Here is a 27,147-nt window from a genome sequence, read left to right as displayed (position 1 = left end):
TTAAACAACCATAAGATGGATATCACCCAGTTATCATTTTAATCAGTATAACAATGCCAACATGACAATTGTAGTTTTCTTTACAAATCCTGCTGACAGGTTCGCTTTAACATAGGAAACTGTTTTGGCTGATGTATTAAGACCCATGACCTACAGACTGCTAGGGATGACTACACCATGAGGTTATACATGGGGAAATAAAAGGATAGACCCCTACAATTTGACCCAGAGTTGTTCCTTACGGACCAGGTAGCCTATCAAAAGACTAAGATAAGGAAAAGTGACAATCCATTTTATTCACCCAACACAAATCTCTCTACATACCTTAAATACATCTTTATGATGATCCAAGAGAAAGAGCACCAGAAGATCACACTTCCCTTTGGATAGATTTTTGTTATCTACGACAGCTTTAGAAAACTTCCTTTTCACAGTCATTCTGTTATCGCTCTAAAATTCAAGTAAAAGCACATGATTTGTTATGAATGGCAACATAACCGCCCCCAGGGACAACATTTGGAAAATGCATTACTTGCATATTTGAGTGACCAAGCAAGCGTGCTATGCAACGTGCTACACGACCTGTCACTGCAGAGCTCGTCCACATTCCAGAAATACAGCAACGCAAGAGCAGTCTATTAGTCATCACAAACCACTCACAGGTGATTACGGAAGACAGGTGGGACAATATTTGGCTGCCTGACACCAGTTCTACATAGGGTCAAGGACTTCAAAGATGAAGTGTGATGCTGGGATCCCAGCTATTACCAGGGCTTGTACATTACTACCCATGTAAAATATTGAAGCATTTATTTTGTTATAGTATTTCATTTGAGTGCAGTTTTAGTTTTTCCTCCCCATGCCATTTTAGATGCATACAACTGCCACTAGCGCAAGCTGAAGAGTCTACTGTGATATTGAAGGGGCTGTCCATTACTAGACTACCCAAAGCAAAGTCAACTCAGGACCTGAATTAAAACATTGTGTACACCCATCCTCCAGCAGTGCCATTTGAGTGATTTCAGCACCGCCGTTTAATGAGCGAACCTGCTCTCAAGGCATTATCCGAGCATGCTTGAAAAATATGATAGAGTCCTCGCAGATGCATGAATCATGGCTGTTAGCTGCAACACATGCAGGGATTGCCTATCTAAAAGCTGTGACACATGCAGCCATGGGGACTTGAACATTTTTCGAACACGCCGAAGACACTTGGCACCACAAGCAAGCGCGGCTAATGCCTTATGACGGCATGTTCGCTCATCATTACCGCTGTTGGAGGCAAATTTCATTGTCTAGTACAGAATCCAAAGCGCTGACAGTCACTGTAGTACATAAAGATTGTGGACACCTGCTCTGACAGTAGTAAAGGCAACAGCTGACGAGTGCCTACTCCTCAGCTGCAGGCGCCACGAGTCCTGTCACTTTGGGAACAGCGCTGCAGCAAGGTGGAGAATATAAACTTAGTTTCACTGCAGGTCCAGAATTGATCAAGTAGCACACAGGACAACCCCTTTAAATGAGAATAAAACCATTTGCCATATGCTCCTTGTGGCAGCCAGAAGGTAACATTTTCTATTAACAGCCTTTAGGTCCCTTTTAAAATCAGATTTAAGAAAACAGTTTTACTTTAATCTAGAATACTGTTCAAAATTCAGTGTTGATTCACTTGCTAAACATTCACAAAGAAGGGGCGTTCCCATCAGATGTTTGCCATATTCACAAATGCCACACCCGATAGCTGTGGGTTTCATTGATTGATAGGACCTAAAAGTCTAAGCTGGGAAGGCATTGTGATTCAGACAGTGGCAGATCTACTGCTAGAGGTAAGGGCACCTTAGAAATCAGATCACTGAAAATTGATCAGCGATGTATCCATTTGTAATCCTCTGCATTCCTCATACTCCGCTTTACCTCTTCATGGAGTCTGAACTCCGACGGTTCTGCAGCAACTGCCATGAAATATAGGAGGCGGCGAAATTCTTCACGACTTTGGGAGTCCAAGAGCTTCAAGCACAACTGTGTGGCTTCCAATGCTGGTTCAGTCTTACCATTCACTACAAATATAAATAGAACGTAAATACATATTCATACATTTGGTTGGGTCATGATTATACAAAGTCCATCAGCAGTGACTACGGTGTATACAGTATTGTAAATTACTGAAAACCCAATAAGGCCAAAAAGCCTGATCATGTATTGCAACTGTCACAAGCGCGTACTAGTTATTCTGGAAAAATAGCACAAAAAAAAACTTGAATGTGAAAAATCACAGGAAGAGGCCAGAGTATATTCATAAAAAATTCAAGTTTATTATACTCAAAAAAATTATTAACCCCTTCACCCCCAAGGGTGGTTTGCACGTTCATGACCGGGCCAATTTTTACAATTCTGACCACTGTCCCTTTATGAGGTCATAACTCTGGAACGCTTCCATGGATCCTGGTGATTCTGACATTGTTTTCTCGTGACATTGTACTTCATGTTAGTGGTAAAATTTTCATATAACTTGCGTTTGTGAAAAAAAAAAACAAAAACGGAAATTAGGTGAAAATTTTGCAATTTTCCAACTTTGAATTTTTATGCCCTTAAATCACAGAGATACGGCACACAAAACACTTAACATTTCCCACATGTTTACTTTACATCAGCACAATTTTGGAACCAAAATTTTTTTTTTCCTTAGGAAGTTATAAGGGTTAAAAGTTGACCAGCGATTTCTCATTTTTATAACACCATTTTATTTTTACAGACCACATCACATTTGAAGCCACTTTGAGGGGTCTATATGATAGAAAATACCCAAAAGTGACACCATTCTAAAAACTGCACCCCTTAAGGTGCTCAAAACCACATTCAAGAAGTTTATTAACCCTTCAGGTGCTTCACAGGAATTTTTTGAATATTTAAAAAAAAAAAAATGAACATTTAACTTTTTTTCACAAAAAAAAAAAAAAACAAACACTTCAGGTTCAATTTTTTTTATTTTACCAAGGGTAACAGGAGAAGTTGGACTGCAAAAGTTATTGTGCAGTTTGTCCTGAGTACACTGATAACCTAATATGTGAGGGGGAACCACTGTTTTGGCACATGGCAGAGCACAGAAGGGAAGGAGCGCCTTTTGCAAAGTTGGCTAGAATTCAGATCGGACGCCATGTCACGTTTGGAGAGCTCCTGATGTACCTAAACAGTGGAAACCCCCCACAAGTGACCCCATTTTGGAAACTAGACCCCCCAAGGAACTTATCTAGATATGTGGTGAGAACTTTGAACCAACAAGGGCTTCACAGAAGTTTATAACGTACAGCGGTACAATTAAAAAATCATTTTTTCCACAAAAATGATCTTTTCACCCCCAATTTTTATTTTCCCCAAGGGTAACAGGACCCTAAAAGTTATTGTGCAATTTGTCCCGAGTACACCGATACCCCATATGTGGGTGTCAACGACTATTTGGGTGCATGGCAGAGCTCAGAAGGGAAGCAGCGCCATTTGACTTTTTGGCTGGAATTGAGATCGGACACCATGTCGCGATTGGAAAACCCCTGATGTACAAAAACAGTGGAAACTCCCCACAAATGACACCATTTTGGAAACTAGACCCAAGGAACTTATCTAGATGTGTGGTGAGCACTTTGAACCCCCCAGTGCTTCACAGAAGTTTATAACGCCCTGGCTTGAAAATAAAAAAAAAAATCGTGTTTTTTCCACAAACCTGATCTTTTAGTCACCAATTTTTTTATTTTCCCAAGGTTTACAGGAGAAATTGGACCCCAAAAGTTGTTATCCAATTTGTCCCGAGTACGCTGATACCTCATATGTGGGAGAAAAATGATAATTACTTACCGGTAATTTGATTTTCCAGAGCCATGACAGCACCGCAGACATGAGAGATGGTATCCGCCCCCAGGAACAGGAAACCTGTAGCAGAGATAAAAGGGGGCGGCACCTCTCTCCTCAGTTTGTTTCAGAGTATGCAAGGTAACCGCCTTATTAGTTGACATGTATTGTTATTTGATTTAGTCACTCTTACCACCTTCTTTTGATACATTTATATATATATTTCTCTCCTATATACATATATTTGTGCATCACACAACCCTCACCAAGATAGGGCGGGAATCAATGCGGTGCTGTCATGGCTCTTGAAAGTCAAATTACCGGTAAGTAATTATTTTTTCCCTTCCCCATGACAGCACTGCAGACATGAGATGAAAGATAGCAGAGACTCCTAGGGTAGGACAACAGCAGATAACACCTTTTCCCAAAGGCAAGATTCAGAGCCCTAGATCTAGCCTATAGTGACGGAAAAAGTGGATTGTGAAGACCATACTGCTGCTTTGCAAATCTGTTCTACAGATGCATTTGCCCTTTCAGCTCAGGATGTGGCTGTGACCCTTGTCACGGCTCACTCTGAGCCGTTACACCCAGTGGGGGAGTCTGACCTGAGGAAGAGTAAGACAGTGAAATAGCTATACGTAGCCATCGTGCAATGTTTGATTTTGAAGCCTCTTTTTCCTTTCACCTTATTTGTCCCCTGGAAGGAGACAAAAAAGGGCAGAAGACTATCGCCATAATTTTGCAACCTCTATATATTGGAGTAGGCAATGTCTAACATCGAGCAATGAAAGGTTTGCTTTCCCTGGGATTTTGGGTTGGCATAAAACAAGGGCAAAATTATTTCCTGGACCCTGTGAACTTTGGAACTGACCTCCGGGAGGAAGGCTGGGTCAGTTATGATTACTCTCATCCAGAAAGGTAGCGTATGGGGGATTTACAGAGATAGTTTGCAGCTAGGTCGAACTGAAGTCAGGGCACCAGGAGTACAGTTTTCAACGTTAATGCCTTTACCGAAGTGGAAGTAATAGGCTCAAAAGGAGGAGTTGATGTTAGGGCATTTAATACTAAATTTAGATCACAGGGATCTACCTTAGTCAGTAATTTGAGGGTCTGGTTGTGAAGGAGGCTCAAATGAACCTACAGACCCAAGGGTAATCGGCAAGTTTTTGGTCAAAACAATGCACCCAGGGCAGATACTTGCACTTTTAGGCTAAGTGCACACGTTGCAGAAGTTTTCTGCTCAAAAACCTGAATCCCTTCCCAGAAACCGCACCTATTTTTCCGCTTGCGTTTTTTGCGTGGTTTTGATGCGTTTTTTTTCCACAGCGGTTTAAAACCGCGTGGAAGAGGCCTAAAACAGGGAAAATCCGCAAAATTAATGAGCATGCTGCGTTTTTTACCGCGATGCGGTTTTTTCGTGGTAAAAAACACATCAATGTGCACAAAAAGTGCAAAATGCATAGAAATGACTGCAGCTTATTTTTAGTGGTTTTATAGCGAAAACCGCGGTAAAAACCGCTAAAAAAAACGCTGTGTGTGAACACAGCCTTAGGGTGCTCGTGGACAACCCTCTTTCTAATCCTGGAATCCCTCCAAAAAAGGGCCTCTTAATTGAACTTCCTGGCTCGTTTTGGATAACTGCCAGCCTGAGAACTCCAGGATCTTTTCCCAAGTTTTTTGGTACTTGATTGAGGTTATGTTTTTCCTGCTAGCGAGCAGGGTGGTCACCAAGGGCCTGAGGATCCCTTTGCTAAAAGGAATCCCCTCTCAAGTGCCATGCGGTGAGATGGAGTCTGTAGTACTGTGCCATGAAGTAGATTCATGATATCTGGGAGGATCCATGGGTCAGAGATAGACATGCGCCTGAGTCAGAAGGGCGCAATAAGGATGACTCGCGCCTTGTCTTCTCAAATCTTTTCCAGGAATATTGGAATTAACAGAATTGGGGGAAATGCATAAGCTAGGCGAAATTCCCAGCGGTGTAGCAGTGCATCCACCCCTTCTGGGTGTTCTCTTGGGTTTAGAGAGAGTAGAACCTGTTTACTTTCCGATTCCTTCTTGTGGCAAACAGATTCACTTCTGGTGTGCCACAGACGGCACAGACTCTCCCAAATATCTCCAGATTTAGGGACCACTCCCCCTGGTGTAATACATGCCGGCTTAAGAAGTCGGCCAGAAGATTGTCTGTCCCTTTCAAATGTGTCCCAGTCAGGGACAGAAGATTGTTTTCTGCCCACATGAATAATTTTTTTGGCTTCTGCCATCAGAAATGTTGACCGTGTACCCCCTTGTTGGTTTATGTAGGCTATGGCCATACATTGTCGGATAAAATTGCAACATGTTTGCCTTGGATTTCTTCTTTTCCTGAAGAAATGCCCCTTTACAGCTGCCAGTTCTTTCAAACTGGAGGATGCTGTCTTTATCGAAGGGTTCCCATTGGCCCTGTAGAATCCGGTCTGCTAGTTGTGCTCCCCCAACCTAACGGACTTGTGCCCATGGTTAGCACCACTGGGTTCTGAACAGACCAGGGTACTGGCCTGCTTAGGTTTTTCAGTGCTCAGCCACCATTTTAACGAGTTCTGAACTTGTGGCGACAAGATTATCTCCCGATTCAAATTGCAAGGGTATTTTCCCTGCTCGGCCAAGATCTGCCACTGTAATTTTCTTGTGTGGCTTTGCGATCACTGGACCGCCGGGTTTATCACTGTTAAGGGACCTAGAAGTGACATTGCCCCTCTTACCGATATGGCCTGACCAGGTTGTATTTGTTGCATTTTTGATGAATGATCCAAATCTTCCTGTCTGGGAGGACACATTGTTGTTTGACTGAATCTAATTGAATTCCGAGGAATTCTTGTGTCTGGACCCGAACGAACCTGATTTTAAGGTTTACCATCCAGCCTAACCTGGTTAATATGTCAAATACTTTTGTGACTGCCTCTCCACAATTTCCTTGTTGTTCCCCACGATGAGGACATCGTACAAATAGGCTACTAGCAGTATGTTTTTCTTTTCTCACAAAGGACGTCATCTCTGAGATGATCTTTGTGAATATGCGAGGGGCCAATGACAACCCAAAGGGAAGGCATTGATATTGAAGGTGAGTGGAGACCTGAGCAATCTCCACTACCAACCTTAGGTATTGCTGATGTTCGCCCCATATTGGTACATGGTAGTAAGCATTGGCTAGATCTATTACTGCCATGTAGCAGCCCCGGGTCAAGTAACCTTACCACTTAGGGTGCTCGCCAATTTTAAAAAGTTTCCATTTTGAAGCTCTCCGCACGGATATATTGGTTCAATGCTCTAATGTTGAATATTGTTCTTAATGGACTATCCGGCTTTGGCGTGAGGAACAGGGTGCTGTAGAATCCCTTTCCTATTTGGTGGTGTGGTACTTTTATCAGTATTTACTTTTGTATGAGGAGCTGAGCCTCCTTCTCTAGCATGGCCTGGTTCTTTTTGGCCACATGCGTAATTTTTATTCATTGCGGCAGGGAGCTGCACAGACCTTCTGATAACAGCTTGGTTATCCAGTTTGAGGCAGGTAATTTTATTTTTTCTTTGATGCTTTCCCCAAAATTTTGCATGACACCTTCCCTGAAGAGGTATTGTCCCTTTCATGGGACTGCACGGCGCTTGACCTTCGACTGGAAATCTGCGGCCCAATTTTTTTTTTTTCCCACATAGTGCTCTGCGATCCGAATTTTAAAGGGCGCATGCACGGCAGCACGTTGGACGGAGTCAACCGTGGCATCTGCCAGGAATCCTGTTTTCTGTAGGGAAGGTATGGCTTCTACCAGGCCTTACTTTGGAGAGAATATATAAAAATTATAAAAAATTATATATATTTAATTTTTTTTTCAGAGTTTCTCTCACCATTTGAAAATATCATGTGCTGTGCAAGTGGTGGGTAACCCAGGTTTAAATGACCATGCTGGCGCCTCACAAGCAGATTTTAGAAAAGCATCAGCTTTTTCTTCCATTCAAGGGGATCTTTTAAGGCACCCATGTCTTCAAATGGCAGGGCTATCCCTCTGGAAGTACTGGTGATAGCAGTATCCAGTGTAGGAGCTTTTTCCCCATAATTCTTCATCAAATGGGTATTTACATTTACCGTATTTTTCGCTTTATAAGAAACTCCGGATTATAAGACGCACCCCAAATTTTGAGGAGAAAAATAGGAAAAAACGTTTAATAAAATGGTGGTGCTTCTTATAATCCAGGCGTCTTATTGCTTATGGTGCTGCCAGCCACTGTCCCCTGGGTGCTGCCGCCCACTAGGTCCCTCGGGTTCTGCTGCTGCCGTGCTGGGTCCCCCGGTGCCTGCCACCGCCACCGGGCTCTGTCCCATGCTGCGTGGGGGGCTCTGCCGTTCCATCCATGCCTGCGCAGTGGCTTGCTTCCTGGAAAATGGCTGCCGCGCAAGCGCAGATGGAGATTTCGGCACTGAAATCTCAGGGATGTTTCTTAATACACGAGCAACAGAGTCACTTATCGTATGTTTTAGGGAGGGTTTTTCTGCATAACGCACATGCTTTATTGCTTGCACTTTTTTTTTTTTTTTTTTTTTAAGCATTATCCATGACCTGTCGATTTCCAGCTGGTCTCCCATTCTGGTCCCCGCCCAGCTTCAAGTACCACCTGACGAATGCACTCAGCCTAGACTTCACATGACACAGGGCATCATTATCCACACATTTTTGCCTTACAAAGGCACTCACCCAAACCCGGGTACTATGGTAGCCTCCGGGCCTTCCTCTGGTGCGCACTTCGGTTGCGGGGTCCACGCTCAGCCTAGAATGGCCAGTGGCCGCCATCCCGCGCCTTGTTTCATTATAATGGAGGAGCGGTGTGCGTGCTCCTGGATCAACTCCCTCCTGGAAGTGTCCAGCACACCGGCTACCACCGGCATGTGAAGTTACTTCCAGTGCGACTGGAAGACGTCCCCCATTCAGTCAGCGCCAGCGTCGTGATGGACACGCCTTCTCCCGGCCCAGCCTCCCGACAGGAGCGGCCGCCGGAGAGTCCAGGGGGGGGAATGAGTACGGCACCGACAGCTTGCTGGGATTACAGGCGCGCACCACCGCGCCCAGCTGCCTTCCCCCCATACGGACCTCGGCCTCCAGACTGGACTTCAGAGGGGGATGCCCCTGGAGGTATGAGACCTGCCACAGGCACCTGCAGGAACTGGAAACCAAACAGAGGCACCGCCCCCTTTTATCTCTGCTACAGGTTTCCTGTTCCTGGGGGCGGATACCATCTCATGTCTGCGGTGCTGTCATGGGGAAGGGAAAAACTACTTTATGGGGACACGTCGGGGCTCAGAAGGGAAGTAGTGACGTTTTGGAATGCAGACTTTGATGGAATGGTCTGTGGGTGTCATGTGCGTTTGGAGAGGCCCTGATGTACCTAAACTATTGAAACTCCCCACAAGTGACCCCATTTTGGAAACTAGACCCCCCACGGAACTTATCTAGATGTGTGGGGAGCACTTTGAACCCCCAAGTGCTTCACAGTAACGCCTGAGCGTGATAAAAAATTTTTCCACAAAAATTATATTTTTGCCCAATTTTTTATTTTCCTAAGGGTAACAGGAGAAATTGGACCCCAAAAGTTGTTTTGCAATTTGTCCTGAGTACGCTGATACCCTATATGTGGGGGTAAAACACTGTTTGGGCACATGGCAGAGCTTGGAAGGGAAAGAGCACCATTTGACTTTTTCAACACAGAATTGGCTGGAATTGAGATCAGACACCATGTTGCATTTGGAGAGCACCTGATGTGCCCAAACAGTGGAAACCCCCCCCCCCAATTATAACTCCAACCCTAACACACCCCTAACCCTAATGGGAAAATGGAAATACATTTTTTTATTTTATTTTTTTCCAAAACTGAGGGGGCGATAACGGGGGGTTTGATTTACTGTTTATGGCGGTTTTTATGTTTGGCAGCTGTCACACGCTAAAAGACGCTTTTTATTGTAAAAATAGTTTTTGCATCACCACATTGAGAGCTATAATTTTTCCATATTTTGACCCACTGAGTCATGTGAGGTCTTATTTTTTCAGGACGAGTTGACGCTTTTATTGGTATCATGTTCGGGCACGTGACATCTTTTGATCGCTTTTTATTCTAATTTTTGGGACGCAGAATGAACAAAAATCAGCATTTCATGAATTTCTTTTGGGGGGGTGCGTTTACACCGTTCCGCGTGCGGTAAAATTCATAAAGCCCTTTTATTCTTCGGGTCAGTACGGTTACAGCGATACCTCATTTAGGTTTTACGTTTTGGCAATGTTATGCAATGAAAACAATTTTATATAAAAAAATTTTTGCATTGCTTTATTCTGCGAGCTATAACTTATTATCCTGTCTCCCATGACGGCACACATGAGAGCGGGGATCCGCCCAGTCTGGACAGGAAACCCTACTGAAGATAACAGGGCGGTATCTCTCCCTCGCTTCAGTTGGGTTTCCTATCCTGACAGGGACCCGTGTGCTGAAGACAGGGAGGAGGGTACCGGAGGAGGCGGAGTGCGCAGTGGATCCCCCTTACATAAGGGGGGATGACCACAGAAGACGCACTCATGCCCAAGGCTTCAAGATGGAAGTTGGGCAAGACAAGCAGCGTCAGCAGCAGCGATGACAGCAGCGTCAGCAGCAAGACCTCTCACCAGATGCCAGGCCGAGCCGCCAGCATACCAGGAGCAGTCGCTCGAGTGGTGGGAGCAGCAAACGCAATCGGCATGACTCTGAGACATCCAGGAGAATCGTAACGAGTATCTGAGGAGCCTCCGAGATCGGTACCCCTGATTGACAGCGGTGGTGAGTGATCTACGCGAATGTCACCCTTATGGTAACAGGGTTCCATTTTCTCTGTTTGATCACTAGGGGTCGAGGAAGGCCAGCAGCAAGACCAAAAATAGAGAATGCGCCCTATGTAAAAACCCGCTGGCAGATCAGTGGCAGAAAGACCTCTGCGCTGAATGTAAACAAAACTATACAGGAGGAGACCCCTGATTTGGTGACTAGCCTTAAGGCGTTAAATCAGCAGGAGGTGAAAGGCTCCCTAAAGGCAGCCCTCAAAAAGAAAGAAAAGAAACCGTAGAAGGAGCCCTGATTCAGAGGCCTCACCAAGGCAGAAGGGGCGGGATAGATCCTTGTCCCCCTCCACCTCCTCTTCCTCTACTCAGTCCTCAGAATCCTCCTCAGACAGATATAGGCGGCCATCCATGTTTTCCAACAGAGGACGTAGAAAAGCTGGTCAAAGCTATTAGGGCTACAATGGGCCTTAAAGAGGAAAAGGCTCCCAAATCATTAGAGGATGTAATGTTTGGAGGACTGGAGGAAAAGCGAAAACGTTCCTTCCCTGTAAATGATAAAATAAAAGCACTAATTGACAGGGAATGGAAAAAAAACAGAGGTCAGGGGGCTTACCTTCCACAAAGAAAAAGGAGGTATCCTTTTGAGCAGATAGATTCAGAAACCTGGGAAAAAAGTCCCTAAAATTGATGGGGCCGTAGCCAGATCCTCAAAAAAGGTATCCCTACCATTATAGAAGACTCTTGCGTGCTGAAAGACCCGCTTGATAAAAAAGCAGACGGTTTCCTAAAGCACATATGGGAAGCTTCAGCAGGTGGATTGAAGCCAGCGATAGCTGGTACCTGTACTGCTCGTGCCCTCATGGTCTGGCTGCAACAAATAGAAGACCAGATCAGGGATAGAGTTCCTAGGGTCGAAATTCTGTCTAATTCGACACTGGTGCACGGAGCAGCGGCTTTCCTAGCAGATTCCTCTGCAGACTCCGCAAGATTGACAGCTAGAGCAGCAAGTCTGTCAAATGCGGCAAGACGAGCCCTGTGGCTTAAAGGGTGTCCCGAAGATTTACCATCAAAGCATAGGTTATGTTCCATTCCATGCGATGGCCAATTCCTCTTTGGGAAAAAACTAGGAGATTTTGGAACATGCGGGGGATAGGAAAAGCTTTCCACGAATCCCGGGAGAACCTAAAAAGCAGCCCTTTCGGAGGAGGAGATTTAACAGGGGTCGTCCCCTGGGAGATAGAAAAAGCTGGGACTTTAAAGAAAGAAGAGGATCGTGCTACATGTTTAAAGGGCCCTCCACTTCCTCCAAAAAATCTCCCCAATGACATTGGGCCAGAGGTAGGGGGAAGGCTTTCTCTTACTTTCCGCCTGGGCAAATCTCCCCCAGTACATGGGTCCTAAATATAATCAAGGACGGCTTAAGAATAAAATTCATCTGTCCGCCCAGGCATACCTTCATAATGACACCCAGAAGGAAAGCCCAAGAGCAACAGCTGGCCCTGGAGACAGAAGTCTTGGGACTAGTGAAAAAAAACAAGTCCTACAGGAAGTCCCAGTGCAAGAAGGAAGGGGGTTCTACTCCCCCCTCTTAATACAAAAACCAGACGGCTCTTGGAGACCTATTGTCAACCTGAGGAGACTCAGTGGGTAGACAATTGCTCCTTCAAAATGGAGTCAATCAACACAGCCACAAAGATCCTGTTCCAGCATTGCCTCATGGCAGTGATTAGACTTAAAAGATGCCTACTATCACATCCCAATTCATCAGGAGTATCAAAAATATTTGAGATTAGCGCTCTGTGTCCAGGGGCAGGTGAAACACTACCAATACGCAGCCCTTCCGTTTGGCCTGTCTACAGCCCCCAGAGTATTCACCAAAGTGATGGCCGAAGTAATGTCTTTTCTGCGTTCCAGGGACATAGTGATTGTCCCATACCTAGACGACTTTCTGATAATAGAGAGGTCGGAGTCCCACTGCACACATCAAGTGAAGGAAGTGATAGCAATTCCAGTAGGACTAGGATGGATAGTAAACATCCCAAGAATAACCCCAGTAAAAGAGCAATCCTTCCTAGGGTTGATACTGGACTCAGAGCAACAACGCTCTGCCTCCTACCAGAGAGCAAAGTGACCAAAATAAGAGGCCTAGCTCGCACAGCAATACAAAGGCCAAATATGACACTGAGGAACGCAATGTCCCTTTTAGGCTCACTGACATCATGCATACCCGCAGTAGCATGGGCGCAGTACCACTTAAGGCAACTACAGTGGGAAGTTCTGTCAGCACAGAAACAATTAAAAGGGCACTTAGAAGGCAAACCGTCTCAGTGGCTGTAAGAGATTCCCTGCTCTGGTGGACTGTAGAAAAGAATCTAACAGCCGGTGTCCCATGGCAAAAACAAGTCGAGGACTTCATTACAACAGACGCGAGTGCCACAGGATGAGGAGCACACCTGAGATCCCACTCAATACAGGGGACCTGGTCCTTGCTAGAAAGGGATCACGGTTCAAATGTAAAAGAACTATGGGCAGTGGAAAAAGCCGTGAAACATTTCCTTCCCTTACTTCAGGGCCGCCACACCCGGGTCATGACGGACAATCAGGCAGTAGTAGCCTACATCAATCACCGGGGGGGGGGGGGGGGAACGAGATCTTGGGGCCTCATGCAAATATAGGATCTACTCTTCCAGCTAGCAGAACAACATCTGTTATCCATCACAGCACTACACATAAAAGGGGCAGAAAATATACAGGCAGACTTCCTGAGTCGCAGGCATCTAAGACAAGGGGAATGGTCCCTAAACCCCCAAGTCTTCCAACAAATAGTTCAGGCCTGGGGCAAACCAGAAATAGACCTGTTCGCTACCGCACACAACCGGAAGATCAGGAAGTTCTGCTCACTAAATCCAAATGAAAACCCCTTCGCAGTAGATGCCCTACAAATACCCTGGAAGTTCATCCTGGCCTATGCATTTCCCCCGATAACAATGATCCCAGTAGTGGTCAGGAAAATCAGGGAGGATCGAGTGAGAATAATTCTTATAGCTCCGTTTTGGCCGAGAAGGCCTTGGTTCTCCCTTCTGAGGCTCCTGTCTGACAGATCCATGGATACTACTGGAGATTCCAGACCTGCTTTCCCAGGGACCAGTGGTCCACTCAGGTGAAGGGCTTCCATCTAGCAGCCTGGAATTTGAGAGGGTGCTACTGAGTCGCCAGGGATTCTCTCCAGGGTTAGTCTCCACCCTGTTGAAAAGTAGGAAACCTATAACATCCCAAATCTACAGTAGAACATGGAAAGAGTTCCTAGACTTCCTGGGGGAACCCTTGGGGGATGTAGCACCAGTGGGACCTATCCTAGAGTTCTTACAGTCAGGGCTACAACTGGGGTTAGCCACTAACACACTCAAAGTTCAAGTCTCAGCTTTGGGGGCCCTATATAACTGCAACTTAGCAGCCAATAGGTGTCCCGATTCATAAAGTCCTGTGGCCGGTCAAGGCCGGTCATTATCCCAAAGATACCACCCTGGGACCTCAACCTAGTCTTAGAGGCCTTAACCAAAGACCCCTTTGAACCACTACTAGAGCTGTCACCAAAGCTACTTACACTTAAAATGGTCTTACTGGTTTCCTTAACATCAGCCCGAAGAGTCAGCGACCTACAAGCTCTATCTATATGTCCTCCATCTACACAGATCTTGGATGACCGAGTGGTTCTAAGACCAGACCTGGCCTATCTCCCCAAGGTAGTCCAAAAGTTTCATAGGACTCAGGAAATCTCCTGCCATCTTTCTGTAATAATCCTAGAAACCCTGGGGAGCAAAAGTTCCATACATTAAATGTAAGAAGAGCCATAGTACAACATATGTCAGTAACTAGTCAGTGGAGGAAAGATCAGTCCCTTTTTGTTGCCTTTTAGGGTAGTAGAAAAGGGCACGGGTAGAGTACCATTGCCAGATGGATCAGGGAGACCATTATGTTATCCTACTCTGCAAGTGGCGCTCCGGTTCCAGAAGGCATCAAGGCTCACTCCACCAGAGCCATGGCTACCTCCTGGGCAGAGAAGGCTGAGGTATCGATTGAACAAGTTTGTAAAGCCGCTACTTGGTCCTCACCTTCCACTTTTTTTTTTTTTTTTTTTTTTTTTTTATTTTTTTTTTTTTTAACACTACTGACTTGATCTGTCTTCCTCTACTGACCTAACCTTTGGTAGAAAGGTGCTGCAAGCGGTGGTCCCTCCCTAAGGTGTCTTATTCTACAAAAGTCTCTCATGTGTGCAGTCATGGGAGACGGGAAAACACCAAGGTTACTTACCGGTAGCCGGTTTTTCCGGAGACCATGATGGCACCTGTATATTCCCCCCGCTTTTTTTTTTCCACTCCTTTTAGTGTGCACTATAGTTTGGGTGTTTTTTTTTTTGTTTTTTTTAGTTAGATATGTGGTGATAGTTTTACCATGTGTACTAACCCGGGGGGCCTCTCATGCTCTGTAAACCAACTGAAGAGAGGGAGAGGTACCGCCCTTTTATCTTCAGTAGTGTTCCTGTCCTGACTGGGCGGATCCCCTCAGGTGCAGTCAAGGGCTCTGGAAAAACAGGCTACCGGTAAGTAACCTTGGTGTTTTTTCGCTGATGATGCCGTGTGGCGGTTCGTTTTTTGCGGGACAAGATAATGTTTTCAGCAGTACCGTGCATACTTATATGCGTCTTTTTGATCGCGCGTTATTGCACTTTTTGTTCGGCGGTATGATCATAAATCGTTATTTTTGCTTCATTTTTTAAAGGGTTAATTAATGGGACAGTTTTATAGGGCGGGTTGTTACGGACGCGGTGATATCAAATGTGTAGTTATTGTTTTTTTATTTCCAAAAAATGAATTTATAAAGGGAATTTTTTATTTAGCGATTTTTTTAAATTTTTACACTTAACTTTATTACAATGTCCCAGGTGGGACATCACTGTCCTGTGACAGATTGCTGATCTGTCAACATCACAGATCAGCGATCTGTCACAGGCACTGCACAAGGCTTCCTCCTTGCCTGCGTTTTGCAGGCATGAGGAAGCCAGCTCTCTGCAGGCCCCCGAAGGACCCCGTCACCATCTTGGATTCTGGGACCTGCAGGGATGGAGCACCCCGCAGCAGCGCTGCACATTGCGCTGCTGTGGGGGGCTCAGGAAAGCACAGAGGGAGCCCCCTCCCTGCTGATGCTTCCTTTTAACTCCCGGTACACTGCGATAGTGTTTGATCGCGGTGTGCAAGGGGTTAATGTGTAGGGCGGTCCGTGACCGCCCCTGACACTGTGCCGGGTGTCAGCTGTGATAATCAGCTGACACGGCCACGATCAGCGGCGCTCACCGCTTGGGCGCCGCTGATCGCTGTGACGTACTTTCCCGTCCCTGGAAATTAAGTCCCAGGGCACATGGACGGGATAGTACGTCACATGACAGAAAGGGGTTAAAGTCGTATCAATTCAGAGTAACACAAAGCAGGAAATTGAGGAATATAAATTTAGGAGCCAGCTAGACATTTAATTCTGGTGACATTACACCTAAATTGCACAAAAAAAAAAAAAAAAAAAATTAGTTTACCAATGTTATACAACACATCATGATTATTTCGTGTATGTGGATGTACCGTAATTGTAGCTCAATATGACATAATCATGATGTGTTTATTAAGGTTTTTGTGCTAGTTGAATAATGGAGTTCTTTATGAATTTATGATACCTATTTGGGAAAATTATATAGTTTATTCTGGAAAATGTAGATGTCCAGTTTAGGTTTTTAACCGCTTGTGGACCTCCCAGAGACTAAAAGTTCCTGCAGCTCACACTATACTCTGCACAGACATTTTAAAAGGTCAATGCAAAGCAAGAAGTTTGCAGGTGATTGTACAGCTGTCAGACACAGCCAGACTCCACCACAGTGGAGATGAACAGGGATATGTTTGCCTTCTCTATCACTCTACACAACCGTGAAGCAGAGATATCAGTGAATCCACCTCCTGACCCAATCACAGTGGAAATCAGTAATAGACAGTGTTAAGGTACTGTCACACTTAGCGATGTACCAGCGATCCCGACCAGCGATATGACGCGGTCAGGATCGCTGGTACATCGCTAAGTAGTCGCTAGTGAGCTGCCACACAGGAAGATCTCACTAGCGACATCGCTGGGGACGGGGTTCGCTACTTACCTGTCACACCAGGCGATCCTGCGTCCTCCCGCCCGGCTCCACGCGTCGCTCGTCTTCACAGCAGGAAGCGCCACAGGAAGCAGACGACGAGAAACAGTCCTGAACGTTCTCGCGCGATCAGCAATAACCAGCGGGGGAGCGGGTCGCTGGTAAGTATCAGACACAGATATCGCTAGCAATATCGCTATAACGTCACTAGTTATAGCGATATTGCTAGCGATATCTTAGTGTGACAGGCCCTTTATAAGGGCAGTGTGGGAAAAGGGTGAGGGGCTGAAGCTGCTAGAGAAAAAAAAAAAAAACCCACAAGTTTAGAGGTCTTAAAATCCCCCCAAAAAATGTACTCAGGATGAGGGCAAAATAGGCCATTTCAAAACTGGTTATCTACAGACCAAGCATTTTGCAGCCCTGACGAATATGCTGCTCATAGATGTATATGGTAGCAAAGGCCACATGGTGTGTCAGCAATGCTGGTGAACCAAAACAACCGTTGTGGGATGTTCGATACCTGGAAGCTCACTCCTACAGAACATTAAAGGAATCCACAAAAACAAGTCTCAGATTTGTCACATGAAGAAAGAATTAACGACCCTGCCATGCAGTGACACTCAGACTTCTTGAGTTACTAACGCAGGACCTTAAGGTGAACTTTTATACACTGGTGGTCTAAGCAGCAGACTATGGGCAACTAGTCAGTACCATGTTCCTGGGAGCTGCGCTTTTAGTCTCTTCTGCCCTAGATCATTTAAACAAACCGGTGTTTTCCATCAGGTGAATGGTATAAACAAGCATTAAAAGTTGTTACACCAAAAATACTTGCTCACATATTGCATGATTACTAGTGATTCACCTGAAGTCATTCCTTACATCAGCTCCCTACATACCTTAAATGACAATTACAGATCTTTAGCCATGTAACAAAATATTTAAAGGTAACTTCATTAAAGTGACTGAAGACTAAACAGTGATCTCCCCAACAGTGCTTCGAGGTGCCCGACCAGAGCCCAGGCACTATATTTTTTATTGTATCACTGTTCTGACAGTGCAGGACGAACACTTCCCACTGGTCTCAAGATAAAGGGAAGCAATGTGAACCCATTGGTACACTAACTGTGGCTAAGGGGGTGCAGAAGTAGCATATTCACCCAGGCCACGGTGGACAGAACCTCTTTTACACAAGACATGATTATGTGAGGCTCGGTTACGATTTTACTTTGGGACAGAGATTAGGCTTATTGGGAGTCACAGCCAGAACCACTGAGTCTACAATGGAGAAATAAGTGTCTGGCAATAGCTTGTCACCCCCTTCTTGTTAACATGTATAATGTGTAATATGTATGGTGTATGGTAGGGGCTGTCACCCTAGCATGACAATTGGGTATGTGATACTTATGGGATTCCCTGCTCACCACCAGGGCTAACCAACCAATTTACCCCCCCGATTACCAATCCCCGATGCAGATTAACAAGCTGACTCCTTTTTGGATAAATTGACCACAGCAGCCTTTTATTATTAACATAACAAATTAAACATTTATAATGTTTATCAAGGAAGGGAGTCCAGGACCTATTGAGATCCCCCCTCCCTCCAAGCCACCATTTACTGATATCACCAACTTCGAGGACCTTCCTTCCACACCAAGCTGCCGTAACAGACAAAAATACAGAAAAGTAAACACACCCTAGCTTATACACTAAAAGGAAAACCTCATACTCTCCTCAACTGTATTTCCATGCTCGATTTAAAAACCTCCTCGTCATTATTAACGGGGACGGGTGGGTGGGAGCTTTTGTGCTGAAGTAGGGGCACATAAAATGGTTGCCCCTTGTAAGATGATCCCCTTATTTATAGTACCCTGCTCTGGCACCACCTATCCCCCCCCCCCCCCCCACCTACACCACTCAGCTCTGACCCCCGCCCTAAAGTCCTTCACATCCACTAACCCCATCTGTGCCACCCTATTCCCATACAGTTCCCTATAGGTCCCCTCAACCCTGTCATGCTGGCCACCCTTTTAGAGGCCTGCGGTCCAGTCCAGCCTTACTAAACTTCAACAGTTATGCCAGGAGTTGTCAGCAAAGGGGAACCCTTACTGTCCAACCAGAACAGGTTGCATGGTATTAGACAAGTAAAGAATAAAACCTCACCCAAGAGCTCAGCAATGCCTGTGTGAATGTCGAAGAATGGGTTAGTAACCAAGGGTACCCGGTTCTGGCTGTAGTACTTGCTTAAGGTCTCAAAGAGCAGTAGTTTCCATGCTCCATCCTTGTCCTGATGCTCCGGAAGATTTCTGCTCAGTTCCACCACTATTTGATCAGGGAGGAACTCCAAGCAATCCACAGCAGCAGAAACCCATTCATCTGCCCTACAACAAGATTAGTTTGTATTAGTAAACGAATAGTTATAGCAGTATTCTATAGGATTACAGATGTTCACATTGTCACTTACTGAGAGTTACTGAATGCTTTGAGAATCTCCCGGTCCAGGTACTGACTGGTTATGAGCAGATGCTCAATCTTCGATGGCTCTGGTCTCTCTGCTGCAGGGGCATTTTCCAAAAGTGAATCCAACACTGGGAGATCTACCAGCTGAAGCAGCCGACGAATTGTCTGTTCCTGCCAGACCTCACAGAGAACTAAAGAAAGGGGTAGAATTAGAAAAGCAGTTCACCATAACCTCAAGGGTTCCATGCATCTTCCAACAGGACTCAGGATATGAGTTGTACCATCTGGCTTTATTCATGAACAGTGTCTAAACTGAGTATCAAGTGTGTGGGAGCTTCCTCCCTTTCAAAAGGAGACCGCAACCTGTGCCTTTACTTGACCCAGTTTAAAAGGGGCAATGTTTTTACTTTTGGAGAGCACCAAGTTGGCAAAAAAACTTGCAGTTCTCTGGGAATTTAAATAATCACTTTATAAAGAGGACGAGGACTACAGCCATCACATTTAATTCTACAGAAGAGCATTACATTACTTCAAAATTTCTGTATTCTGCCTTGGCACTCACCATAAAAAAAAACTTTGTCTTGTGCTTCCTTTCAAAGACCTCACCAAACCAAAACTACTTTATACTGATGGGCTAACATCACAACCCATGTCTGCAAGTGGATTTTCTGATTAAAGGGCCTTAAAATAAGACCTAAAGGGCAGATCTTCACTTCAGATTGCCATTTCCACAGGTGGCACTAGAATTCCTCCTCAGCCTATATTTAAATGACAACTACATGATAAAAATCTGTACCAAATCATCTACAGTAAATGTGAAAGCCACATTAGAGGTGTTGCATGATGTAATGAAAGATCAACTCTGATGAGGCCAACAAGCAAGGTTCTAGATAAGATCTCATCACAAAAAAGTTCCAACCTTTAAGGGACATTTGCACGGCAAGATAAGAGCAAGCAAATGACTGCCAAATTGATAAAAGCTAACCAATCCGCAACCGTATTGTACCAGACGTTCCATGTAAATGGACCTTTAATTCTAGTACTTCCTAATCTCCTATTCCATAGCAGCATTGGAATGGACAAACCACATGAAAGAACAGCTAATCCAGAATATTTATAGATTTTTAGAACAGAACAGATAGTGAGGATCCAGTGTCCATTTACAGTTTGTTGACAATTAACACCATTGTTACATGGATTTCCTTTTACAATTTTAAGCCAAAAGCCATTCTTAAGTAAATGAAAATGGAGATTACAATATAAGAAACCCATTCACTGGCTTCTGAGGTTGTCATACTTTATAATGAATGTGACAACGAGATGCGAACAATGCTGTAAACTGTCCTTCAATAGACTTTTGTTACCAGGCTGGCACCAGATTTCCCTTCGGGGCAAATATTCAAGGATCTTTAAATTCTTTATTAAGATGAGCACACCATTAACTGTTGAGCAGCACTCTGATCAGAGTCCATGAAGGGGATTGAAGTTGTAAATGATGGCTTACTGATTGGCTCAGTCAGAGGAGCTTGGTTACTCTGACACAGGCTGACAATTTGATGCAATTCTCAAGTACCTAATGTTCAGATGAACCAATAACTATGATTGGGCAAGTAGTCAAAAGGAGTATGAGGATAAAAAAAAAAAAAAAACACTCAAGAACAATTTGTCATAAGGGGACACTCACCATTGGTTTACTCCTCTTTAGCAAGAAAAGCTACAAGGAATAGACATGTCTGTACATTACATGCCCAGACTATGGCTTTTGAACAATATACTGCGTAATGTTGCACTATAGGGGAATTTTAACTTTGGTAAGCAATTTGGAAGGTGGCTAAGGGGTGCCCACCTTCCCACAGGTTATCCTTCCTGTATTGCAAAGAATTGGCAGACTGCAGTGGTACATTGTAGAACTTTGAGGCTCACCTTTGGGAGGTAGGTCTATAGGGAGATTCATCTGTTCCGGGTCAGCAGGAGTCAAACTGAGGTTATCCCAAAGATCTTCTAGGTTCTGTGACTGGAGGGGAGAGGCCTGGAAGTTGGTCTGTACATGTCTGCAAGGGATATACTGCCAGTTACTATACAAAACGTAGCAAGATCACATTATGTATACCAGTACAGGATGTAGGCATCTACTAAAGTGCCATATGACTTACCTGGATTCTCAGCATTAAAGGACTCTAGTTTCCTAACATTGCATTGAAAGGCAACCCAAAACAAATGTCTTTACTTACTCCTTGTTTGTTTGAGATCCTTAAAATAGTGGTACAAGAACTTTTTGGGGATGGGATGAATGAAACAAGATGCTGCATTTGCACTACTCATAATTGCCAACCTAGTAAGGCAGTTACTGTGATTCCCCCCCCCCCAAAGAATCCTCTTAATGGTCGATATGCAGTGGGGCATGTAGATAGGAAGCCCCAAAGCCTAAAAGTCATCATTAGTGAGCCTTTAGCACAGATCCTTCTGTCTTGGGTGGCAGCTTTCACTTACATGTCCTTTTAAATAACCCTTGGGCCAGTTCTTGCCACACAGTAGTTAAGATGGGACCAAATAAGTTGCTCTTTCCAGAGGCACCACAGGAACACATGACCTAACTGTTAGCCCATGGTTTATCCTTTTTTGCAATAATTATAATTTTTCCAATAAGGTGAAGAGATTACAAGACTTTGTGAAAGCATGGATGGGTTTTCACTAGTAAACGGTTCTGCAACATCTACCACCTGCTAGAGAATTCACATCTACTGGAGCAGCGAGTGTAGGATCTCTGGAGTGGGGGATTATGCTTAGCCATCTGTGGTAGTTGCACCTTCATTTCATGTCAATATTAGACCCATTCCTAGAGTAGAAAATCCACATAGTTAAGCCCAGAGGGCAATTGGGCAGCCAGTTTTTCATGTTCATGTAAATACCAAATTGCTTGGTATTTACATGAACATTTACACAATGACGTCGTCCATGTTTATTAAGCACTAGTCAGACAAGGCTTCATTATGACAAACACTCACAAACCATAGAAGCTGCAGACAATAGTCAGGACTGGAAGATGTTGCTGGTTACTATAGAGACTACCTAGTATTATCTAGTCTATAGTTGAACAACAAACTTCAGGGCTGCAGAAAAAAAGACCAGTAAAACTGCCTGGACTGGATCGCAAAAATGTCAGAAGCAGATACCAGTGCCGTCTCCAGCTAGACTAGGGCCCCAATCATGTGTCAGGTTTTTAAGTACATCTGCTTATCTGATTTTGGGGAACATGTTGAGTCCATAAGGAAAAAAAAAAAAAAAAAACTGATTGCCAAATTTAGAGGGAAAGTTTAGGCAATAGGCATACAGTGGGGAAATAATGGTTTGATCCCTTGCTGATTTTCTAAGTTTACCCACTGACAGACATGAAAAGTCTAAAATTTTAAAGGTAGGTTATTTTTAACATTGAGACAGATTCTCAAAAATAAAATCCAGAAAAATTATTGTACAAATTATATAAAATTATTTGCATTTTGCACTGAGAAATATTTGCTCCCCTACCAACCATTAAGAGTTCTGGCCCCTACAGACCAGTTAGATGCCCCTAATCAACTCATTACCTGCATTAAAGACAGCTGTCTTACATAATCACCTTTATAAAAGACTCCTGTCCACAGACTCAAATAATCAGTCAGACTCTAACCTCTACAACATGGGCAAGACCAAAGAGCTTTATAAAGGATGTCAGGGACAAGATCATGGACCTGCACAAAGCTGGAATGGGCTACAAAACCATAAGTAAAACGCTGGGTGAGAAGGAGACAACTGTTGGTGCAATATTAAGAAAAATGTAAGAAATACAAACTAATGTCAGTCGACATCGATATGGGACACCATGCAAAGTCTCACCTCGTGGGCCATCCTTGATCATTAGGAAGGTGAGAGAAGACTCAAACTACAGGGGAGAATTTAATGATCTCAAGGCAGCTGGGACCACAGTCACCAAGAAAACCACTGGTAACGCATTACACCATAAAGGTTTAAAATCCTGCAGTGCCCACAAGGTCCCCCTGCTCAAGAAGGCACATGTGCAGGCCCGTCTGAAGTTTGCCAATAAACCCCTGGATGATTCTGTGAGTGATAGGGAGAAGGTGCTGTAGTCAGTAGAGACAAAAATGGAGCTCTTTGGCATTAACGCAAACTTGCAGTGTTTGGAGGAAGAGAAATGCTACCTGTGACACAAAACACCATCCCCACTGTCAAGCATAGAGGTGAAAACATTATGTTTGGGAGTGTTTCTCTGCTAAGGGCACAGGACTAGTAACACCGCATCAATGGGAGAATGGATGGAGCCTGAGTGACAACCTCCTTCCCTCTGCCAGGACATAAAAAAAAAAAAAAAAAAAAAAAAAAAAAAAAAAAATGGGTTGTGGCTGGGTCTTCCAGCTTGACAATGACCCAAAATATACAGCCTAGGCAACAAATGAGTGGCCCAGAAAGAAGCACATCAAGGTCATGGACTGACCTTAATCCCATAGAAAACTTATGAAGGGAGTTGAAGCTCTGAGTTGCCAAGTGACAGCCTTAATCTTAATGATTTAGAGATGATCTGCAAAGAGGAGTGGACCAAGATTCCTTCTGACATTTGCACAAACCTCAATTACTAAAAGTGTCTGACTGCTGTTCTTGTAAAGAAGGTTCCCCCCCCCCCCCCCCCCCCACTGTATTTTCACTGCCACTGAAAGGGTGTCAAGTGGCCAGACGTTGTAGAGCAGGCTACATTAATCCCTGGAAAGGCCATCGGAAAGGCCATCAGATCAGCCATGGACTCCATAGAGCAAACAAGTCAAGTCACTATACTGGTTTAGGACTCAGACTTTTCCCTCACAAGAACAAAAGATTCTCTGCACGTCTTTGCCAGTGATTTCCTAGTGCAAAAAATACTTCACACTGATGGAATCTATGTGCTGCCCACAATTGTCAGACCCATAAGACTTATATGCAAGGACTACATGGGTATGAATGCTTCCGTATTTATTTACGGAAATCACCCAAATGAAACAAGTGGGTCAGATTACCCCTACTGTCATGGAGGGTTCCTGGAAGTCAAGTTATGGGCAAGTCTAATTGTTTTCTCTAGTTATCCTCCACAACAGCACCATAGGAGGAATGCCAAACAATCATTCTTAGGGAGGGACAATGGCTTGGAGAACTTTCCTTCAAAGGCCAAATCAGTATTGGACATTAAATCTAGTCTGTAATGTTTTGAAAAGGTATGGACCAAGGATCAGGTGGCAGCTCTGCTCGATAGGGAAAGTGCCTCTATCAGGCCATGAGACTGATACAGCTCTGGTGGAGTGTGCTGTAGACTTATCTGGAGGTACCAACTTTTGGTTTTCGTAAGCTCCACATATAGCCTTCTTAATCCAATTTGCAACTGTGCTTTTCAAATCTCTTTCCCACCAAAGTGTTGTATCAAGATATTCTGGTACTTCTTCCAGGGTCATGACCTTTGAAATAGTGAAGGACTGTTCTTCACATGTCCAGGGTATGAAATTCCCTTTTACTATTGGATGGGATCTGACAAAGGCAGTATGGTTTCTTGAGATCTATGGAACGCTGATGCTACCTTTGGTAAAAAGGATGGCTCTAGAAGGAAAATAATTCTGTCCTTAAGTCTCTTAAGTAGGATTCTCTTAGAGGACCTGTAGTTCACTCACTTTTTGCTGTTGTGATGGCCACCAGGAAAGCAGCTTTCCAAGACCATTTATATCTATAATCTCTATAGGCTCAAACAGAAGTATTGTGAGGCCTTTGAGAATCATTCAGGTCCCAGGCTGGGACCAAATCAGGAACTCCAAGTCATAGACAAGATGCTGCAGTCAAATCTCATCCGCCGATGGTCAGCTATATTGACCAAAGTATGAGCTGAGGGCTGAACCTGGACATTCAATGTGCTGGTCTTCAGAGCTCTCTCCAGTCTGCTCTGTTAAAAAAAAAAAAAAAAAAAATATAAATGGATTTGCACTTCATTCAGATGTAAAATAGTTAGTGGGTTAGAACTGCACCAGGACATGAAGGTTTTCCATATCTTTTTACAGACTGAACTTGGTTACTGGTTTCCTGCTTCTATGAAAGTCTTTACCACCTTATCCAAGAGACCTCTAGCCTTTAAGATTGAATCACAAGCCAGGCTGCAAGCTGTAAAGGCCCCGTCACAGCGAGATCGCCCATTCTGTGACACCACAGCGATCTCGTTTTGTCCCTCCTGATTTTCTGCAACATATTTGCTAGGAGAGGAATCTGAGGGACGGCATACGCCAACTTGAAGTTCCAGCAGTGAGAAAAAGCATCCACCGCTATGCATGTGTTTGGGTCTAGAAAAGTTTTTGACCGCTTTTGTATTTAAATGAACAGCAAACAGGTCACTTCTGGGACACCCGATTTTCTGTTAACACCTGAAATACGCCACCATCTAGGCTCCATTCTCCTGGGTGTATAGTCTTCTTACTGAGGAAGTCTGCTTGAACATTGGTAGACCTTTTAGATGGAATGCAGACAGGAAGAGCATGTGTCATTCTTCCCAAGCTAAAATCCTGCTTGAGGCTGTGTGCCCACGTAGCGATTTTTAAGCGTTTTTGCCGCGATTTTCGGTGCAAAAACGGTTAAAAATAGTGTACAGAACGCCCCCCCATGCATTCCTATGGCATTCCGCACATGCTGTGCTAATGCTGCGCTTTTTTCCGCGGTGGAATCGCAGCATGCTCAATCTTTTGTGCGGAATCGCAAAGAATTGCCGCGATTCCGCACCCATAGGAATGCATGAGAATCGCTTACTTCCTGCATGTGGCTATGCCCACCATGCGGGAAGTTAAGCGTCTCATGTGCGGTTGGTACCCACGGTGTGGAGGAGAGGAGACTGTCCTCCAGGCCCTGGGCACCATACCCCTGTAAAAAAATTGGGGTATATTTACCTTCCGACGTCCCGCGCTGCATTCCCGGCCTAAGCGTTCCCAGTAATGCCTTGCGGCACGGTCCAGTGATGACGTGGTCTCGCGAGATCGCTATAGTAACGCGAGACTACATCACAGGTCTCGCAAGGCATTACCGGGAACGCTGTGGCCCGGGAATGCAGCGCGGGACGCCGGAAGGTAAATATACCCCGATTTTTTTATTTTTTTTTAGCATTTTAACATTCTTTTACTATTGATGCCGCATAGGCGGCCTCAATAGTAAAAACCTGGTCACACTTGTCAAACACTGTTTGACGAGTGTGACCAACCTGTCACTTTCCAAGCGATGCTTCAAATCGCTTGGAAAGTGCTTGAATATCGCACACAAAAATCGCGGCAAAAAAGCCACGCGATTTCTGGGAAGGAGTCCGGTTTTTGGTGTGCGTTTTAACACGCACCGTGGGCACATAGCCTGAAATTTCCTTCAGGCTTTAGAGTCTTGTGCTCGCTTGGTGCTGCAGATGAGCCACTGGTCATATTGCCTGAATATGCTTTTATATGGATCCCTTTTCACCAAGTCCACTGCAGCTTTTAGTACTTCCTTCAACTCCTGGAAATTTTAAGAGAAAAGACTGATATCTTGGGACCATATCCCCCTGGAATGTGGCATGGGAGATCATCACTCCCCATCCTCTTCCACTGGTCTGTGGGGACCGTTGATTCTGATCCCAGGCTACTCCCCTGCTCAAGTTCTTCAGGTTGAGACACCAACTGAGGGAGACTAAGGCTATGTGCACACATTGCAGATTCTGCTGCGGATCCGCAGCGGATTTGGCCCTGCGGACCTCCAGCGGTTTCCAGTACCATGTTAGCCTATGCAAAACAAAAACCGCTGTGCACATGCTGCGGATTTTTCCATGCGGTTTTG

The 27,147-nt window shown here is 44.7% G+C and overlaps 1 protein-coding gene across 1 annotated transcript in view; it reads right to left on the bottom strand.

Annotated features, from left to right (window-relative positions):
- The window catches only part of DEPDC7 (DEP domain containing 7), a 70,351-nt gene that overhangs the window by 9,689 nt on the left and 33,515 nt on the right, over positions 1–27,147 (bottom strand). The window contains exons 3-7 of the mRNA XM_073576336.1: positions 21,226–21,353; positions 19,307–19,493; positions 19,006–19,223; positions 1,915–2,057; positions 325–450 (exon numbers count right to left, since the gene is read on the bottom strand). Of these exons, the coding sequence (XP_073432437.1) occupies positions 325–450; positions 1,915–2,057; positions 19,006–19,223; positions 19,307–19,493; positions 21,226–21,353 (802 nt within the window). The remainder of the gene's footprint in view (positions 1–324; positions 451–1,914; positions 2,058–19,005; positions 19,224–19,306; positions 19,494–21,225; positions 21,354–27,147) is intronic.

The sequence above is a fragment of the Dendrobates tinctorius genome, unplaced genomic scaffold (assembly GCF_039654945.1).
Source record: "Dendrobates tinctorius isolate UK_male_01 unplaced genomic scaffold, ASM3965494v1 ptg000048l, whole genome shotgun sequence".
Lineage (NCBI taxonomy): Eukaryota > Metazoa > Chordata > Amphibia > Anura > Dendrobatidae > Dendrobates > Dendrobates tinctorius.
This window is presented reverse-complemented; position numbering and strand designations above follow the sequence as displayed.